At 55.9% G+C, this 15,511-nt stretch overlaps 1 protein-coding gene across 3 annotated transcripts in view; it reads right to left on the bottom strand.

Moving 5' to 3' along the window:
• MLLT1 (MLLT1 super elongation complex subunit) overlaps positions 1–15,511 on the bottom strand; it is a 71,397-nt gene that overhangs the window by 4,812 nt on the left and 51,074 nt on the right. For 2 of the 3 annotated variants that reach the window (XM_037165194.2, XM_037165196.2), the window contains 4 exons: positions 12,172–12,297; positions 7,759–8,313; positions 3,488–3,575; positions 1,313–1,421 (listed from right to left, as the gene is read on the bottom strand). In XM_037165194.2, coding sequence (XP_037021089.2) covers positions 1,313–1,421; positions 3,488–3,575; positions 7,759–8,313; positions 12,172–12,297 — 878 coding nt within the window. The remainder of the gene's footprint in view (positions 1–1,312; positions 1,422–3,487; positions 3,576–7,758; positions 8,314–12,171; positions 12,298–15,511) is intronic. The other variant, XM_037165195.2, reaches the window with a different exon arrangement.

Below are 15,511 nucleotides of genomic sequence, written 5' to 3' on the forward strand. Positions count from 1 at the left end.
ACTTCCCTCCAAGGTCAAGTCTGTCCATTTCCTCACCTAAACTTCCACAGTAAGCACCAGGCCCTGGGGCCCCTGCTCTCCTGAGGCCCAGAGCTCTCTCTCCCCGACTTCCCAGCTGCAGATCACTTAAGTGGGAAAGGCAGGCCATGGTTCCTCACTGCCCAGGTGCCACTACCCCATCAGCTGACCCAGGATCAGCCCCATTACCCTGAAGACCACTCCAGTCCCCCTCTTCCCAGGGTCTCCCAGGGTCCACCAGGCAGCAGCTGGAGGACATGGCAGACTACAGGCCTCCCCAGCGAGCAGACTGGGATGAGATGGAGCTTGGCCAACTCCTCTCAACAAGCTGCAGCGCCAATGCAAGGTCTGCGTGGTGCCTTCCTGACAACGGATGCCATGCCCCTTGGTGCCCAGGGAAGCCCTGCCCGGGCCTTCCATGTCTGCCCCTGCGACAGACGTTCGAGTTGCTGCACATTTGGTCCCTGCACTGCTGTGGGAGACCCTCCAGAACAGCACCCGTGCAGCTCCCTCCACCTAGCATCCAGCAGGAATAAAAGCAGAATGTTGACAGCACCAACCAGGTGGGGCCGTTGCCATTAACCCTGCCCTGGGAGACAGGCAGCCCCCTTCCCCTGCCTGCAACTAGGTGGCCACTCACGAACTCGCCACGGCCACACACTCTGGACGGTGGGTCTCACCAGCTACATGAACAGACTGCCTATAAGCACAGTCAGCCATCCCTCCTTGCGCCCAGTGGATGTAGACTAGGTGCACAGCCAGGCTTAAAGAGCTGCTGAAGCCGGGAGGCCTCGGCCTCCCAGGGAGGAAGGGCCGAATCTGGGCTGACCAAGCCACTGAGCTGGGCTGACTGGGCTTGTCCCCATGATACACGCATGGGGGAAGGGGAATAGTCCCAAGGCCCCAAAACAGAGGAACCAGCTCACCTCCATCCACCCCCAGCCCAACTCCTGCCTCAGGTCAGGGATGGCTCTAGGGCTGCTGGGCAATGCCTCTCCCCATTTCTCAGATGGCGACTAGACTTCTTTCCCTAAACATCCCACCCCTTCCCACCGTGCAGCCCACACCTACCAACGACAGGAGAAAGGATGCCACCTAAGGCCCCTGCACTTCAGGAAACAGGAGAGACCGTCCAGCCCCAGGCAGGGCGCTGGCCAACAGGCCCAGATGCTTCCTTTGCCCCCACCCCAGGAACACTCCCGTCCTGGCCTCTCCTCCTTGAGGCCCCACAATCTTAGCAGTGCTGCCAGGGTCCCCCACCCCCACCCAGCTCATCCCCCACCAGCCCAGGCACCTGGAATCCCTCCCTGCGTTTGTCTTGCCAGCAGCCTCCTCGCCCGATGAAGAATCATCCTCGTCGGACTCCTCAGACTGCAGGTCCTCCACCATGGAGCGCAGGGGTCCTGTGGAGGGTGGCAAGGAAGAGGAGAAAAAGGAGGGAGGTGAGGGCTCTACCTGGGCCCTGTGGGGTCCCCTCCACCCCCAGAGCCACATGAGCTCCTTGACGCCACAACCTCCAAAATGTACCCACACAAATCCTCCCATAAAGTCCCTCTGGCCACATGGGGCCTGCCACCCATCTTCAAGGGCTGTCTCCAAGGCCACCCTCTGCCTAAGGGACCCTCTAGCCCCCACATCCCCTACCTTCCTCACCCTGCTCACAGGCCTCTAGCCCCTGGCCTGAGGCAGAACCATAGGGCCCTTCCATTGCCAAAGCCAAAGGAGCAGCCATCCTCTGCTCCTAGCTCTGAGACCAGAGCCTCTGCCCAGAGCCAGGACCAGCCAGCCTTGGAGAGGACAATATGGCCAGAGCCTAGGGCCACAGGATCCCCCACCAGCCTATGCCCCTACTCAAGCTTGCCCAGTGCCTCAACAACCCCCTCCGCTGTTCCCAGCCCACCATCCTCCCCTTTCTCCAGAGGCACCCAGTTCCAGCCCCCTACAGAGGCATCTTTGGTTTATATTCCTGTTACCAAGGCAACAGAGGGACACAAAGCCCTCAATTACCTTGGTCACGTGATTCCCACTTCAGCAGGTCCCTCCTCCCTTCCCCACAGATAAGAGCCCTCTGAGACTGCGCTCACAGGACCCATCCCCCCAGGCCCCTCAGCAACTGTACATCTAAACTCCAGGTCAAACGGCCCCCCCCCCCCCCCACTGCCCTTTATGCTCTCTTCCTCCAGTTTTCCACAACCCTTAAAAGAGGATTCTGGGAGGAGACTGTGGGTCCAATCTACCAGAAGAAATGCTTCCAGTTTGAGGATGAGTGGCAGGGTCAACAGGGCTAGTGGGCCCCATGCCACCCTTCTGCACCTGGGTCCTGCAGCATGGGAGTAGCCAGGCCCACCCTGCACCTAAGAAAGCCCTCCCTGATCTGGGGCAGCCAAGTGGGCCTGATACCCTTTCCCCCGAACAGCCCCCCCACTCCTGAGGTCCGACAGGGAAAAGGCAAAATGCAGACTACTGAGTGCCAGCCAGACCGGCTTTCAGAGCAGAGCATTCCCGTCCCGATCCAGGAGAGCTATCCTATGATGGGACAGGGTGGGCAGGGCTGGCAAAGGAGCTAACGCCACCTCTGTCTGGGAGGAGCTGGCGAGGAGGGTGTCTGGCTATGGATAGAACACAAATCAAGGTACAGAACAGACAGGGGGAGGTTAGGACAAGTACAGGAAATGGAGAAACCATGTACGACCCATGGACATGAACTAAGCGGGGGGATTCTGGAAGGAATGCGGGTACCAGGCAGAGGAGGTTAAAAGGGGAGGAAAAAAAAGAATGGGACAACTATAATAGCATAATCAATAAAATCTACCTAAACTTAAATAGAACGGACTAAAGCAAGACTTAAAGACTCTTAAGGAGACTGAACTATAGAAAAAGCCATTTATACAATCAGTACAATCATACAAAAGTGAAATGTTACATATCTTGGAAACACACACACATACCGCACCCCCCCCCCCAGCATGGGGCCCACCTCCACTAGTCTGCAAGCACCAGGTCCTCATCAGCACAGCTTGAAGCCCTCGCCAAACAGACAGGGCGTCCTGACGGCCCAGGTGACAGACACTAGAAGGAGTAGCACCTCACACTGTTTCTGCTTTTCTTTTTAATACACCTTCCCAAAACTTCTACAACCTGTGAATGCGGCAGTCTAGGCAAGCAGTAGTATACTGAAAAAATGCCCAGGGTAAGTTCAGCTCAGGCATGAGGCTCCTATCCTCCCCATCACTCCAGGCCCTCCCTATCACCCCCAGCCCTGGGGCAAGGTGTCAATGGATTTTTCTGGCAGTGGCAGCAGCTGTCAGACCCTGCGAAGCTCAGGCATGAAGTCACCGGAAATGACTAGTAAACCTCTCTGACTAGGAAACAAGCCCAGAACTCCACCCGCCTCCGGGTGGCGACAGGGGCTGCTCCCACTGCAGTGGGCCCAGGAAACTTCTCGTCTCTTTCCTTCACCATTACTCACCTTGACTGTGGTTCTGAGACGGCTCAAAATCCGAATCCGAACTGGAGTCGGAGCTGGAGCTGGAGTTGGATGGGCTGGACTGGGCGGACTTCACCCGACAACAGGGGTGGAGTGGGACAGCGAGGAGAAAAGACAGGAATAATCTTTCAGTCCAAGAAAAAGGAGTGGACAACAAATGCACTCTGGTAGCGGCGACACCAGACAGTCTTCCCCCAGGTCACTCAGAAGGTGACAAAGGCAACAGGCTCAGGGCACACAGGAGGGCCCTGCACACACACTCCTGAGAACAGGCTTCCTGGATTCTCAGCCCCTGGCCCCAGGGCACCACCACTTTGCATTCCACATCCAATGGACTTCCTTTTCCCACCGAGGAACTTCAAATTCCTAGTGATTCCAGGAGAAGCTCACATCCCATCGCTGGTTTTCGAATGTGCCTAGGCAGGAGGGCAGGGAACTAGGCTCTCCATGAAAGGTAGGGGGAAAGGGAAAGGTCTGTGGGCCCTGCCTTCCTCCTTGTGAGGGCAAGAGCTGGCAATGGGGGCTGTGGTGCTGTGGGGAACAGAGGAAAGGTCTGGAACAGGAAAGGTGGGTACAGCTTCTCACTCTGCCCTTTGTCTCCCCACAGCCAATCCCAAGGCTGAGTGATGACAAAAACTATCTCCATGCCACGTGCTGCCATCACCCCCCAGGTGCCCTGAGATGATGATCAGTGTGTGTACGTGACAGGCAACTGAACACCAGGTGAACTTGAGCCTGGCCCCACTGTACCCAGAGTCCCGTCACATCTGCCTCTTCCTCCTGCAGCCATCCACCCTGACTCAGCCACCAGGGGGCAGTAAAAGCTAAGTCTAGGCCACTAGGCCTCAGGATACATGGGGGTAAGCCGAGGAGGGTTGCACCTCCCTGGGTGAAAAGGAACTGGTCACTGTAGACCCCTATTCAGGAAAGGAGCCTCTGGCCTCCCACATGGAGCACCAAGCTAGAACAGGGGCCTTGTTCCAGCCAACTAGCAGTTCAGAGGGTGCATATGGCAGAGGAGGCCACAGGTCTGTGGTATAGGCTCTGAAGGGCAGAAGGACAGTCTCTGCTCCGCAAGTCTGCCCTGGACCAGAGTTCCCCAGACACCTGGGAGGCTGCTTCACCCCCAGCAAGCCTGTGCTCTGGGTGGGATCATCTGGAGAAATGGAACACCCTGAGCACTTGGGAGCACTTCCCAAGAAATGGAGCACCTTGAGCAGCCACCCACCCCTGGGCACCTCCCCTTGTCAAGAAAAGAGGGGACTAGGAGATAGGAGAGGCATCCTACAGTGTCTGTTCAGTCCTGGCATGGGTCATATGAGAGGAGACCCTAGGAAAACAGGGGCTTAGCAAAGTCTCTCCTGATGGTCTTTGGGCCCAGGGCAGCTCCCAGCCTGCAGAGCGAACCCAGAAAGTCTCAAGTCTCTGCTCACTCAGTAAACCCAGAGAGTGATCGGGTCACCTGGGGACAGAACACTTGTCACTCAAAGAGTTAAGGGACCTCTTTTCTAGAGTTTACCTGGGCCCAGGCCACCGGCTCCAGGCCCTCCCACCAGGTCCCTGCTGATGCCCCCGACTCACATGCCTCCAAACTGGAGTATCCTCTGGGGGAAATCCAGCCCAGATTACCATCAACTACTGTCCACCGTGGGGGTGCCACACAGACCAGCATGTCCACCAAACCCCCAACAATGGGCCTGGAGCCTGGCAGGCCCTCTAGCATGCAGATTTAAGTTCTAATTCTGGATCAGGGGTCTTGGTTCTGACCCTGGCTTTGTCACCAACTGGTCAAGGCCATCCGTGGCTCTGAGACTCAGTACCCCTCATCTGTAAAAGCTGCCTTTGTGGCCCCTGCTAAGTGTGTGTGTGCCAGCTGCCAGCACGTGGAGGCCAATGCCCACACCATGCCTCTGCTGTCTGGGGCAGAGAACCTGGAGCCAGGAGCATGAGAAGAAGGTTCCATGAGACTGACAGAGAACAGCAAGGCCAGGCCAGGAGCTCAGGGCAGCATGGTGGGGACGCAGGAGGGGAGGCCAGCAAGTCAGATGAGCTCAGATGCATTTGCCCCTTTTCCTTCCACACAAACCCAAGGGGTGGAAATTGTTTCCACCCAAAGAGCCTAGAGGTGTGGGTCCAAAAGCCCATGAGGGGTCACCGACAAGTGCCAGTGCTCGGCCACATGCAGTGTCCAGCAGGAGGGCAGGGGCCTTTTGTGCCCTCCTTTCCATGACTGAACAGAGAACCCTGTGGGCCAGGGAAGCCACAGAGAAGCAGCTGGAGGAGCTGGGGACTCGGCCCAGGGACTCAGACAAGGAGCCCCCCGACCCCCTCTTGGCCAAGTGGGAGAAGGTAACTCAGGTTTCATGCCATAGCCAGAGCTTTCCAGTAGTGACACCCCGTGCAGCCTCCAGGGTGACATGGCCTGAGACAGTCAAGGAAGCCTAGGGGGTCCAGGTATGAAAGGCTGTCTTGCCTTCTCCACTACAGATGTCTGTGCCTTGCTAAGGTCCTAGCATTGGGAAATGTCATTGAGTCAGTCCTGTAGGCCTAGAGTCCCCCAGGCACCCTGTTGGTGGCCCAGGTTTCACACCTGCACGGACCTTGAGTGGCTAAAGCTTGTCATTCAAGTCTCTCAAGGCTGGGATGCACTTCACCCAGGAAAAACCCCAAAGGCTTCCAAAAACCTCTAGCCTCAGGTCAAAAGTATCCAAGGCTATAGACACCAGACATCCAGCCCACCGAGCAGCAGCGCTGGGGGAAGAAGGCTTCCAACACAGCACCCCAAGTCTCACAATGATCACAGCTGGACTTCAGTGTGGACACCTGGGGCATCAGGCAAGGCCTCCATCTCTTGCCCAGTGCAGGAACACCAGCCTTGGATGCAGAAGAGCCTTACCTGGAAGCATCTAGGGTGGAAGGGAGGGAAAGGCACCTGCCTAGAGCTCCAAGATGCTGAGCAGATGACACGTGATAGACCGGGGTGCTGTTCAGCACCCAAAGAACCTGTGACAGCTAAACGGGATACTGAGATGGCCCTGGATGGCCAGGAGGCTTCCGAATAAGAGATGTTCCAAGGTCCTGCTACCTTAGGTTCACTGGCAGACTGGCCCCGTGTGTGTCCCCTATGCCAGTGGCGCATTGTTACCCATGGACTGAATCGTCACCCCCAGCACTGTTGCCTATAACGGAGGACCCCCTTGGAAGCCACAGACTTATGACATTGGTGTTGCTGATACAAAACAGCTCTAGCTTCATTTCTGGGAGTCACTTTCAAAAGTCCCAATGGAGCCCTGAGCAGCAGAGCTAGAGGCAAAGCTTCAGCCTTTGAGAGTGAATGGAGATTTGGAAATAGGCCACTGAGTGCTGATGCAGTGCTATAGGTAAAGGGATCACTCGTTCACCCACCCGCCCACCCACCCAGGCACCTGTTCTCCGACAACCAGATGCCAATCACAGCACTCAGAGAACATCGGCACCTGAGGCCCCAGAGAGGTCTGGCCACCCAGTCGGCAGTCTGGCTGTGGGCGCCTCTGTGGTTCCGGGGGTCTCCACAGCAACCTGCAGAGAGCCACCTGGAAACACTGCTGCAGAAGGAGCCCAGAGCCTCTCACAGTGACAGGATGCTGCTCCCGCCGAGGGGCTCTGGCCCACGCTTAGAAACGAGCCTTGCCTGGTCAAGATCCCTGTGTCTGGGCTGCATGATCAGGAGTGGACAGTGGGTAGGAGTGGTGAGGCCTCAGGCCCCACGGGCCAGCTGGGTGAGGCTCAGTGGCCAGCATTAAACATACAGACTGCAGAGAGGAAGATGGAGACATAGGCCTACCCTGCTGGTAAAGCAAGCAAACTCCCTGACAGACCAACCAGGTGGTGGCTGGGGAAGGATGACAGTGAGACGCAATTGCTCACCCTGACCACGAAGCGGCCATCAAGACCCTGGGCCATGCAAGGGGCCCCCAAAGGAAAGAACCTGGAACCCAGGTATTAGACTATCACACTTCACCAGAACCACCCTTCCCTAAGTACTATTTCCACAGAGTCCTCACAGGCAGGCTTTATCACCCTGGACAAGGGGAACTGAGGCTGAGTGAGGTGTTCAGGTGTGCCCAAAGTTACAAGGAGCAAGTGGGAGCCCTGTGCCTGGGATCGCCGACTCCTCAACTAACCTTTGGGCCAACAAGGCGTTGATGGTTCAGAGCCGGGAAAAAAGGACGAGGAGGGGGTGACAGGACTGATGGGGAAAGGAAGCACCTCACCTCTGTCTTGAAGGAGGCCTCATCCTCCGAGTTGGACTCCTCCACCTCCAGGGGTTTTTTGATCTCCCGGGGCTCACTCTCGGCCTTGATCTTCTCCACTTTGACAGTGCCCTTGTCCTTGGCCGACTTTTTGTCTGAGAAGGAGGAAGACGAGGTACGGGGCGAAGTGCCAGGGGTGCTCCTGGACCCCTTGGAGCTGCTCTTCTTCTGTTTTTTGGCACTGGGCTTGGGTGAGTCAGCGGCGGCTGGCCGCTTACTGGAAGACTTGGATTGGGGTGGTGGCGGAGGGCCGCCCTTGGGGGACAGGCTCTCCAGTTTGGTCTCCTTCAGGGCCATCTTGGGCTCCTTAAATGCAGCCTTGGGTGGCGGGGCCTTCTCCTCCTTAGGGGGCCGGCCCTCGACTAGCTTCCGTCCTGTGTCCTTTGCACTCCGAGCCTGCTCACGCTCTGGCTCCTTGGAGGGGCCCTTGCTCTCTGAGTCTTTGCGTGGCCGTTCCCGGTGCTCCTTGGCCGTCTTGTGGGTCTTGCAGGCCTTGCCACTCTCCCTGCTGGCATCCTGAAAATGTTGGGTGGCAAGGGAGAGACACAGTCAAACGGCGTCTCAGGTCACCCTGCTCCACCTCCCCCGACCCCTACAAAGTATAATCCACCTGATTCAGACTCAGCTAGAGAAAATCTTCCAAAAAGCGAAAAAGTAAGGCAGCAGGTGAGAGTTTTAAATGGAGCTGTCCCTTTAAACTACTAGGAAGTGTCAGCAGGTCCCAGGCGACTGCAGGCTAAGACTCCCCTCTGAATTGAACTGACATTCCCTGAGGGATTCAAGAAGAGCACACGTGAGTCAGACAATGGCGGCCACACAGACCCCTCCCGCTCCGACACCTTGCAGCTCCCCACTGGGAGTGCTAGCAGGTGGTACCCCCTCTTCTGTCCCCACCACAAAGCCTGTGCGTCTCCTGCCTGGTCATCCCGACTGGTCCTGCCAGGAATAATGGTTCTTTCAGGCCCACAGTCAGCACCCTGACTGCCTGCTGGGTTCCCAGGTGCTGTATGGAACCAACAGCTCCTGACTTTTTGGAACCAAAGCTGCCTGGGCAGCTTTTCTATAATGTGAATGGCTCCTGGGAACTTCAGAGGGTTCAGGGTGGATCAGCCAGGTCATGGAGTGCTAGCCGGGGATAGAGGCAGAGAGCAGCCCTGCTCCAGGCTGCCAGGAAAGCTGGGCCAGATGATGCCAACCTTGTGCACCAGCACTTCCTCTGAACCAGGGCAAGACCACCTACCTCACCAGCGATGACAGAGCACACTCAATCACGGAGGCTACAGCCACCCTGCACAGAGCACGCCCTTTGGGTAGAAGCCTGGTTTGACACCTTGTTTGCCTTCTCCCTGGCAACATCCTTTTATCACCCTGCATGTCCAAGGTTGCTGGACAGGTGCCTGCTGCTGTCAGCTGCCAAGGACTCCGCCGCCCATTCTGTCAGCTAGGTGCATGGCTGGGCTCAGAGGCTCTCCAGATCAAAGTTCACCAGGAAACCAACACTGGCCAGACCCTGGGGGTGGTATGCACCACCTGAGGTGGCCACACTTTACCAGCTTACCCAAGTGCCGAGGAGATGGGCGAGCCAGCTAAATGCCCAGCAGCGAGGCCTCTGCTTCCTGCTCTCCCGATCCACTGTAAACAGCTACAGGAGCAGATGGCACAGCCTCGACCACCCTGGATCTACTTAATCACTATCTTCTTGCAAATGCTGGGTTGTGCATTTCAACCCACATCAGTGCCAAATGTTCAGAGACAGCCTTGTGTGGCCATGGGCCCCTGCCGTCTCTCTGGAGAAACATCAGCCCTGGGCCCCAGCCCTGGTCCTTCCATCTCCAGGGCAGTGGGGAGTGGTACTCACACCACAAGCTCCCAGCCGACCATCTAAAGGGGTGTTGCCATTGGGGCTGGTGTGTGGAATGGGGCCAGTCTCTGAGGGCTCCATTCCCCAATAATCTGCTCCCCTGAGGAGGAAGTCAAAAAGCAGTCCCCCTCCCCACAATTCCAGTCTCCTCTTGAAGGATCCACCCCCCCCCCTCCAGGCTGTAGGAACTGGCCACAGCCCCAAGAGGCAGGGCAAGAACACACCCAATGGGCATGACTGCCAAAGGCCTCAGCACAGTTCCCACCATTTCCCCCAGACCTGGGGTCAGCTGAGCCTCTGCTGCCACCCTGGGCCTGTCCAGCAAGCAGGGGCCTTCCAAGCAGCGGCTCTTCACCTGGGGGTCTGCACAGACACTCGAGACTGGGCTGAAATCACACACTAAGTTCTGAGAGTAATGTGGATGTTCCCAGGGGTGAGGACCCATCGCAGTCATGTCCTCAAAGCTGTCAATGGTTTGAATATGGCTAAGAACAAAGGTGTGGAGAAAGATCACCCAGGCCGAGTGGCTGGCATCACACAGGCAGAAACTTCAGATACAAAAGTCCAGGGGTACCCTGGGGTAGGGATCAAAGGGAACGCTATCCTTGAAGTATGAGCCCTCAGGGGTCTCACTCCTCACCTAAGGGGCTTCAACTCCTGTCTTCCATGCCACCTGCCAAGGAGCCATGAGGGTGGGGACAGACCACCAGTGACCAATCTACCTAGGGCTACAAAAGCTATACTCTCCAGCTACCCACAGGGTGAGAACCCTGGCAAGCAAGGCCCTGCATGACCAACCCTTTTCCCCCATCTGCCTAAATCATGTGACCTGGTGATCAAACTCTTTGGGTCCAAGCAGCAGAGAACTAATCTGGGGGGTACAGCGGGTACCCAAACGAAGGCGCGTGTCTGAAGGAAGAGGCTGGCACACAAGCCTTACCCTCCTAGAAGAGCAGAGTGAGGCTGTCAACTCAGAAGCCAGGACTGGATAATAGGCAGAAGTGGCTTCCAGCAGAGAAGAACCCACCTTGTGCTGCCTGAGAAACCAACATAGAGAGGAGCCTCCTAAGCCATGCCACCTCGGTGGCTGGATAAAGATTCTGAGACAAGTTGGGATGGAGACCAACGACCCTGCTGACAGGCTTCTGAGCCCAGCACATTACACCCATCCAGCCTGGGAACTCCTGGGGGGTTGTAAAGATACTCCAGTGAGAAAAGCAACCCCCGCAGATGCAGCTCCACTGGCCACAGGAGCGTCCTTGCCACCTGCAGGGCATCTCTTCATGGGGTTTTGGGTGTTTCGCAAGTGACACACAGAGAAGAAATGACAAGTCCTACCCTTTCTATTTTGCATGGATTTCCAAACAACTGTGAGTGGCTGAGAGAGAAACTGCCAAATCTCTAGCAAGAATTTCTCTTCCACTGGACCTCCATGAGACTCAGGAAAGATAGGCTGGGAGGCTGGCATGGGGAAGACCCCCAGAGCTGCACTCCATACATAAGACTCTGGCCTTATACGTCTCAAGGACTTAAGTCAGACAAAAGTGAGGATGTCAGAGATGGACTGGCTCGGTGAGAGTGCCAGAAACACCCTGCCTGGGTGACGTGGGTCTCCTTCATGAATAAGGCTGCAATTTGACCTGAGAGTTCAACCTGTCCCATCTGGGGCGCCCCAAGCCCGTAACACCCAACAGGTGAGTGAAGCAAGAAAAATGCAAAGATGAGAAGTGGATCAACTTGTGGGGTCGGTGATGCAAAGACAAACTGCCCTAAGAGCCAGATGGAACCTGGCCTCTGGGACACAAAGCTGTGTAGGTGGCTGCAAGGGAACAAGACGAACACTCAGGAGATTATGTGTACAGCGTGACACCATCAGAAGGTCTCTGGTGGCTACTGTGGGATGATTCAGAGGGTGGTCTCAGGAAGGCTGATGGGGCTGAGAGAAGATGACAAAACATTTCTTCTTGGGGAAAATCAGCTCACTTACCCATATGGTTCTACATGCCCTTCCCCCAATTAACTTTCTCTGCCAGGATCTACTGCCAAAGAAAGAAGCCAAACCTGGAATAGCCCAGGGAGGAAACACCCAGCCCTGGCGGACACAGCACACGGGCTGCACTCAAAAGGCCTGAGAAGGTGGGCGGTGGTGGCTGCAGGCGACACACTCTGTCCAGGCTCCCAACTATGAGAGACGATCTTGGGTCCTGTCTGAATGGTCCTAAGCCCACTGACTCGACAGGAGAGGGGAGGACAGGGAAGGCTCTCTGGCCTCAAGAGGAGGAGGGTGAAGAGCCTGTGATTACTAGGCTGTTTTACAAACTCTGGGACGGGCTGACCATTCTGACTAAGTGGCAGAGAGCAGCTACAGGAAGCACAGAGGGCTCCAAGAGGAAGATGCCAAGGGAAAGAGTCCAGGGATGGAGGGTCCAGCTCTGCGGAGGGAGTTCCCTGAGCCCAGGACCCTCTGCTGGGCCCCAGTGCTCCCATGTGACTGGGCCTTCCACCTCACTAACCTTGGAGCCGTGGGACGGTTTGGTCTTCTTGGGGTCAGAGAAGGCAGAGAGTGGAATTGTGGGTAACATGGGGTAGTCAGGACTGGGCCTGGACACCGTTTCTGCTCCTTCGGGCATTACCATCACCTAGTGATAAAGAAGAGACAGATGTTATCAATGAGCAGGGAGGCAGGCTGGATATCCAATGGGTAAGAGGAAGCTGGCTTGCAGGAGTGTGGCTAGAAGTGTCCAAGCTTCCTCCTAGGGGAGGGGACCAAGGAGAGCCTGGGTATCACTTTCCCAAGAGTCAAAGGCATTTCCTCCATGAAGGTCTGGGTGCTGAGTGCTCAGAGTGAAGCAGGCTCATGGTGGAGAGCAAAGAGAAGCGGGGTCCCAGGATGGCTGGGCCCGGGTGCAGTTGGCGCAGTTCGGAGTGGTGGGCCCTGGGCCAAGAAGACTGGCGGTGTGTTTGAGAAGCACAAGGAGGCAGCTATGGCCAAAGCTGGCCTGTGTGCTGCAGTTAAGAAAGATCAGAAGCATGAAGGCGAGAAGCCAGGCAGAAACCCACTCCGGGAAGGCGTGCAGCGGAGGAAGCAACTTCTGCTGGATATGCGTTCAGTGACTTCGCCGGGTCCCACATTCCCTGTGGGAGCCTCACTCCTCCACTCTCTGGTAAGTAAAGTTGACTGAAACGGAGCAAGCAGCAAGGCCAAGGCAGGAGGGAACGGCACGGAGGCAGGCCCAGTTCTCTGCAAAAGTCACCTCGCTGGAGCCTGCAGGAGAGGGACATGTGCTCTGCCCTTTGTTAACTACTAAGAGGAGGAAGGGCCCGGGCTCCTGCCAGGAAGTGCTCCCGGAAACACCTGCCCAGGTCCAGTGAGGCTCCCCTGGCAATTGCTGAAGGGACAGAAGACCCAGGGGCAAGTTCTCAAAGTTTTGACACTGGAAGTTCACATTATTAGTGGTCAGCCACTCAGAGTGAGCTTTCTAGATGGCAATAAGACAGAACAAAAGAATAAAATTCACATTAAAAAAAGAAGGGAAAAAAAAGCATTTAGCTTTAATAACCTTGAGCACCTAGGATCCTTGAGGAGCCCAACCTTTCTTGTGAGGAAGCTGACGTAATGCCCGGTCATGGTCACAGGGACACCAGGTTGAAAGGAGGGCAGTGGAGCCCTTCGTGCCACTCCGGACCCCACCCCTGACTTTGAGGTGGTGAGGCCCGAGGCCGAGTTGCTCATCTGAGCCTGCCTCACCACAATACCCTTAACCAAGTACCTGAACCCCGATGACTCTGGCAGCATGACTGAGGACCACCAGGTCTCGGCACGTCACCACACTCTAAGGCCAGCAAGGACACACACGAGGTTAGAGAGGTGACTGACAGCCCAACCCAGGAGATCGGATGAGCCCCCCAGAGGCGGGGGTCCACTCCTTCGAGGACGTGCCTTACCCCTTCGTTTTCACTTCTCTCTCCTTCAGAGAAATGTCCTGGACTGACGCTATGCCAAGACCATACGTGAAAGCCTTGCATCTTTCTCTCCTTTCTATCAGCCTTTTGGAAAACAGGTAAAATGAATAAATGAATCTGCTTCCACCTCCAGCACAGAGCCTCACAGAATACATCTCACGTAATGGAAACACAGACCCTCGTCATCAATGGGGCACAGGATGAGACACAATGCTGAGGGGACAGACAGGGCTGGTCTCTGTCCAAGACGTGACCAAGCCACTCTGGTCAGTGTTGAGGAAGCTTCTGAGCCTCGTGTGAGGAATTACAGAACTCATGTGCCCCCCAGTGAGGAGCAGCAGAGAAAGCAGTTCTCATCCACTTACAGATCGCGCGGTCCTCCAGATCTTCTAGCACAAGCATCAACACAGGCAGGTCTGTGGTCACTTGCCACCAGATGGCAAGTGCCAGCCCCACGGAACACTCAGAGCTCCAGACTGGCTAAAATAAGGGCCACAACTCAGGTCTCAGAACAGCTGTCCCATAAAGGTCCCAGGCTGCTCCTAAGACCAGAGACCACTGTTCTTGCCACCAGCCCAGGGCAAGCCCCAAACTCTCGCAGCCCCAAAAGGCAAGAAAGTTCCTGAACAGACCTCCGGGCAGCCCTCACCAAGGGTGAAAAGTGCCAGGAAGAGACCACCACATCATCACCCAAGGGCCGCACTCTCCCTTCCTTTCTTCAGCTGGCCCATCCCAAACTGCAAGGTGGACCTGCCACCCCAACCTCTTTCCCTCAACTTCTCATGCCGCCTCCTCCTCCCCCACCCCTCCAGTTTTATAGGGTTAGATGATGCATACTGAGCCTTCATTTCTTCACAGCAAAGAAAACCTCTTGATGCAAGAAACAGAGGGGGACAGTCCCTTGGTCCCAGAGCTCTAAGAGGCACATGGAATGCTGAATGAGTGTCTATCTCTCTGAGATGTGACTATGGCACCTTTGGGTAACACCTTATGGAAATACTGGGGAAAACAAGGTGGAGATAGAGGTTAAGGAGGACTTCCTGAACCTGGAAACTCCTCCCCACTTCTCCTTGTTTCTTCCAGAACTCCCAGGCAAACTTCAGGACAAATGTCTATGGCAACTAATTCCAACACCTTCCCATTCTGGTACCGAACTCCACCAATAATCACATGCTAGGTCTAAATCCCAGACTAATCTTTTACTAGGGACAAGGGAGGAATCGCTCCGACTTCCTGCAGTAAATAAGTAACTGCTTACTAAATTAAATGAAGAGGAAAGGCCCATTCCCTGGGCCAAAGAAACTCAGTCCAAACTCCTTGGACTCAATGGGGAGGTGAACCTGCCCAACCCACCAACACACACACACTCACGACCTGAACCTGAACCCTCCACTACAGGTACTGCTGGGAGGGATACAAATATTCAGTGACTTTGGGTCACTAACAGGTGGCTTTGGGGCATCCTGTGTCCTCAGCCCACACCTCCCTCAGCACACATAAGCCAGCCTGCAGCTAAATGCCCTGCCTCCCCCACAACCACCCATCCATAAGCACCAAGCACCCCACCCACATTCTCCAAGAGCTGACACATGCTCCTGGCACTCTGCCACCACACCAGGACTGCTGGCCACATGACTCACTACAGAGACCTAGGATCTGAGAGCTGACACCTTCATCTAGCCTCATAAGGACAGAACTCCTAAGCAGAGCGCATCATCGGGGACCCTGGAGAGAGCTGCTGCTGTTTCCCTAGGTGATGGGGCTCCAGCACAGCCTTGCCAATCCAGTAAAAAGCTGGCTCCAGCGTCTCACCATGCTGACAGGATGGCCTCACACCCATTCTTCCCCCCACCCCGTATGGAAGAAAATGCTAATTAATCACAGCCAACC

Source organism: Artibeus jamaicensis, unplaced genomic scaffold (genome assembly GCF_021234435.1).
Source record: "Artibeus jamaicensis isolate MK-2021 breed Jamaican fruit bat unplaced genomic scaffold, CSHL_Jam_final scaffold_537, whole genome shotgun sequence".
Taxonomy (NCBI): Eukaryota; Metazoa; Chordata; class Mammalia; order Chiroptera; family Phyllostomidae; genus Artibeus; species Artibeus jamaicensis.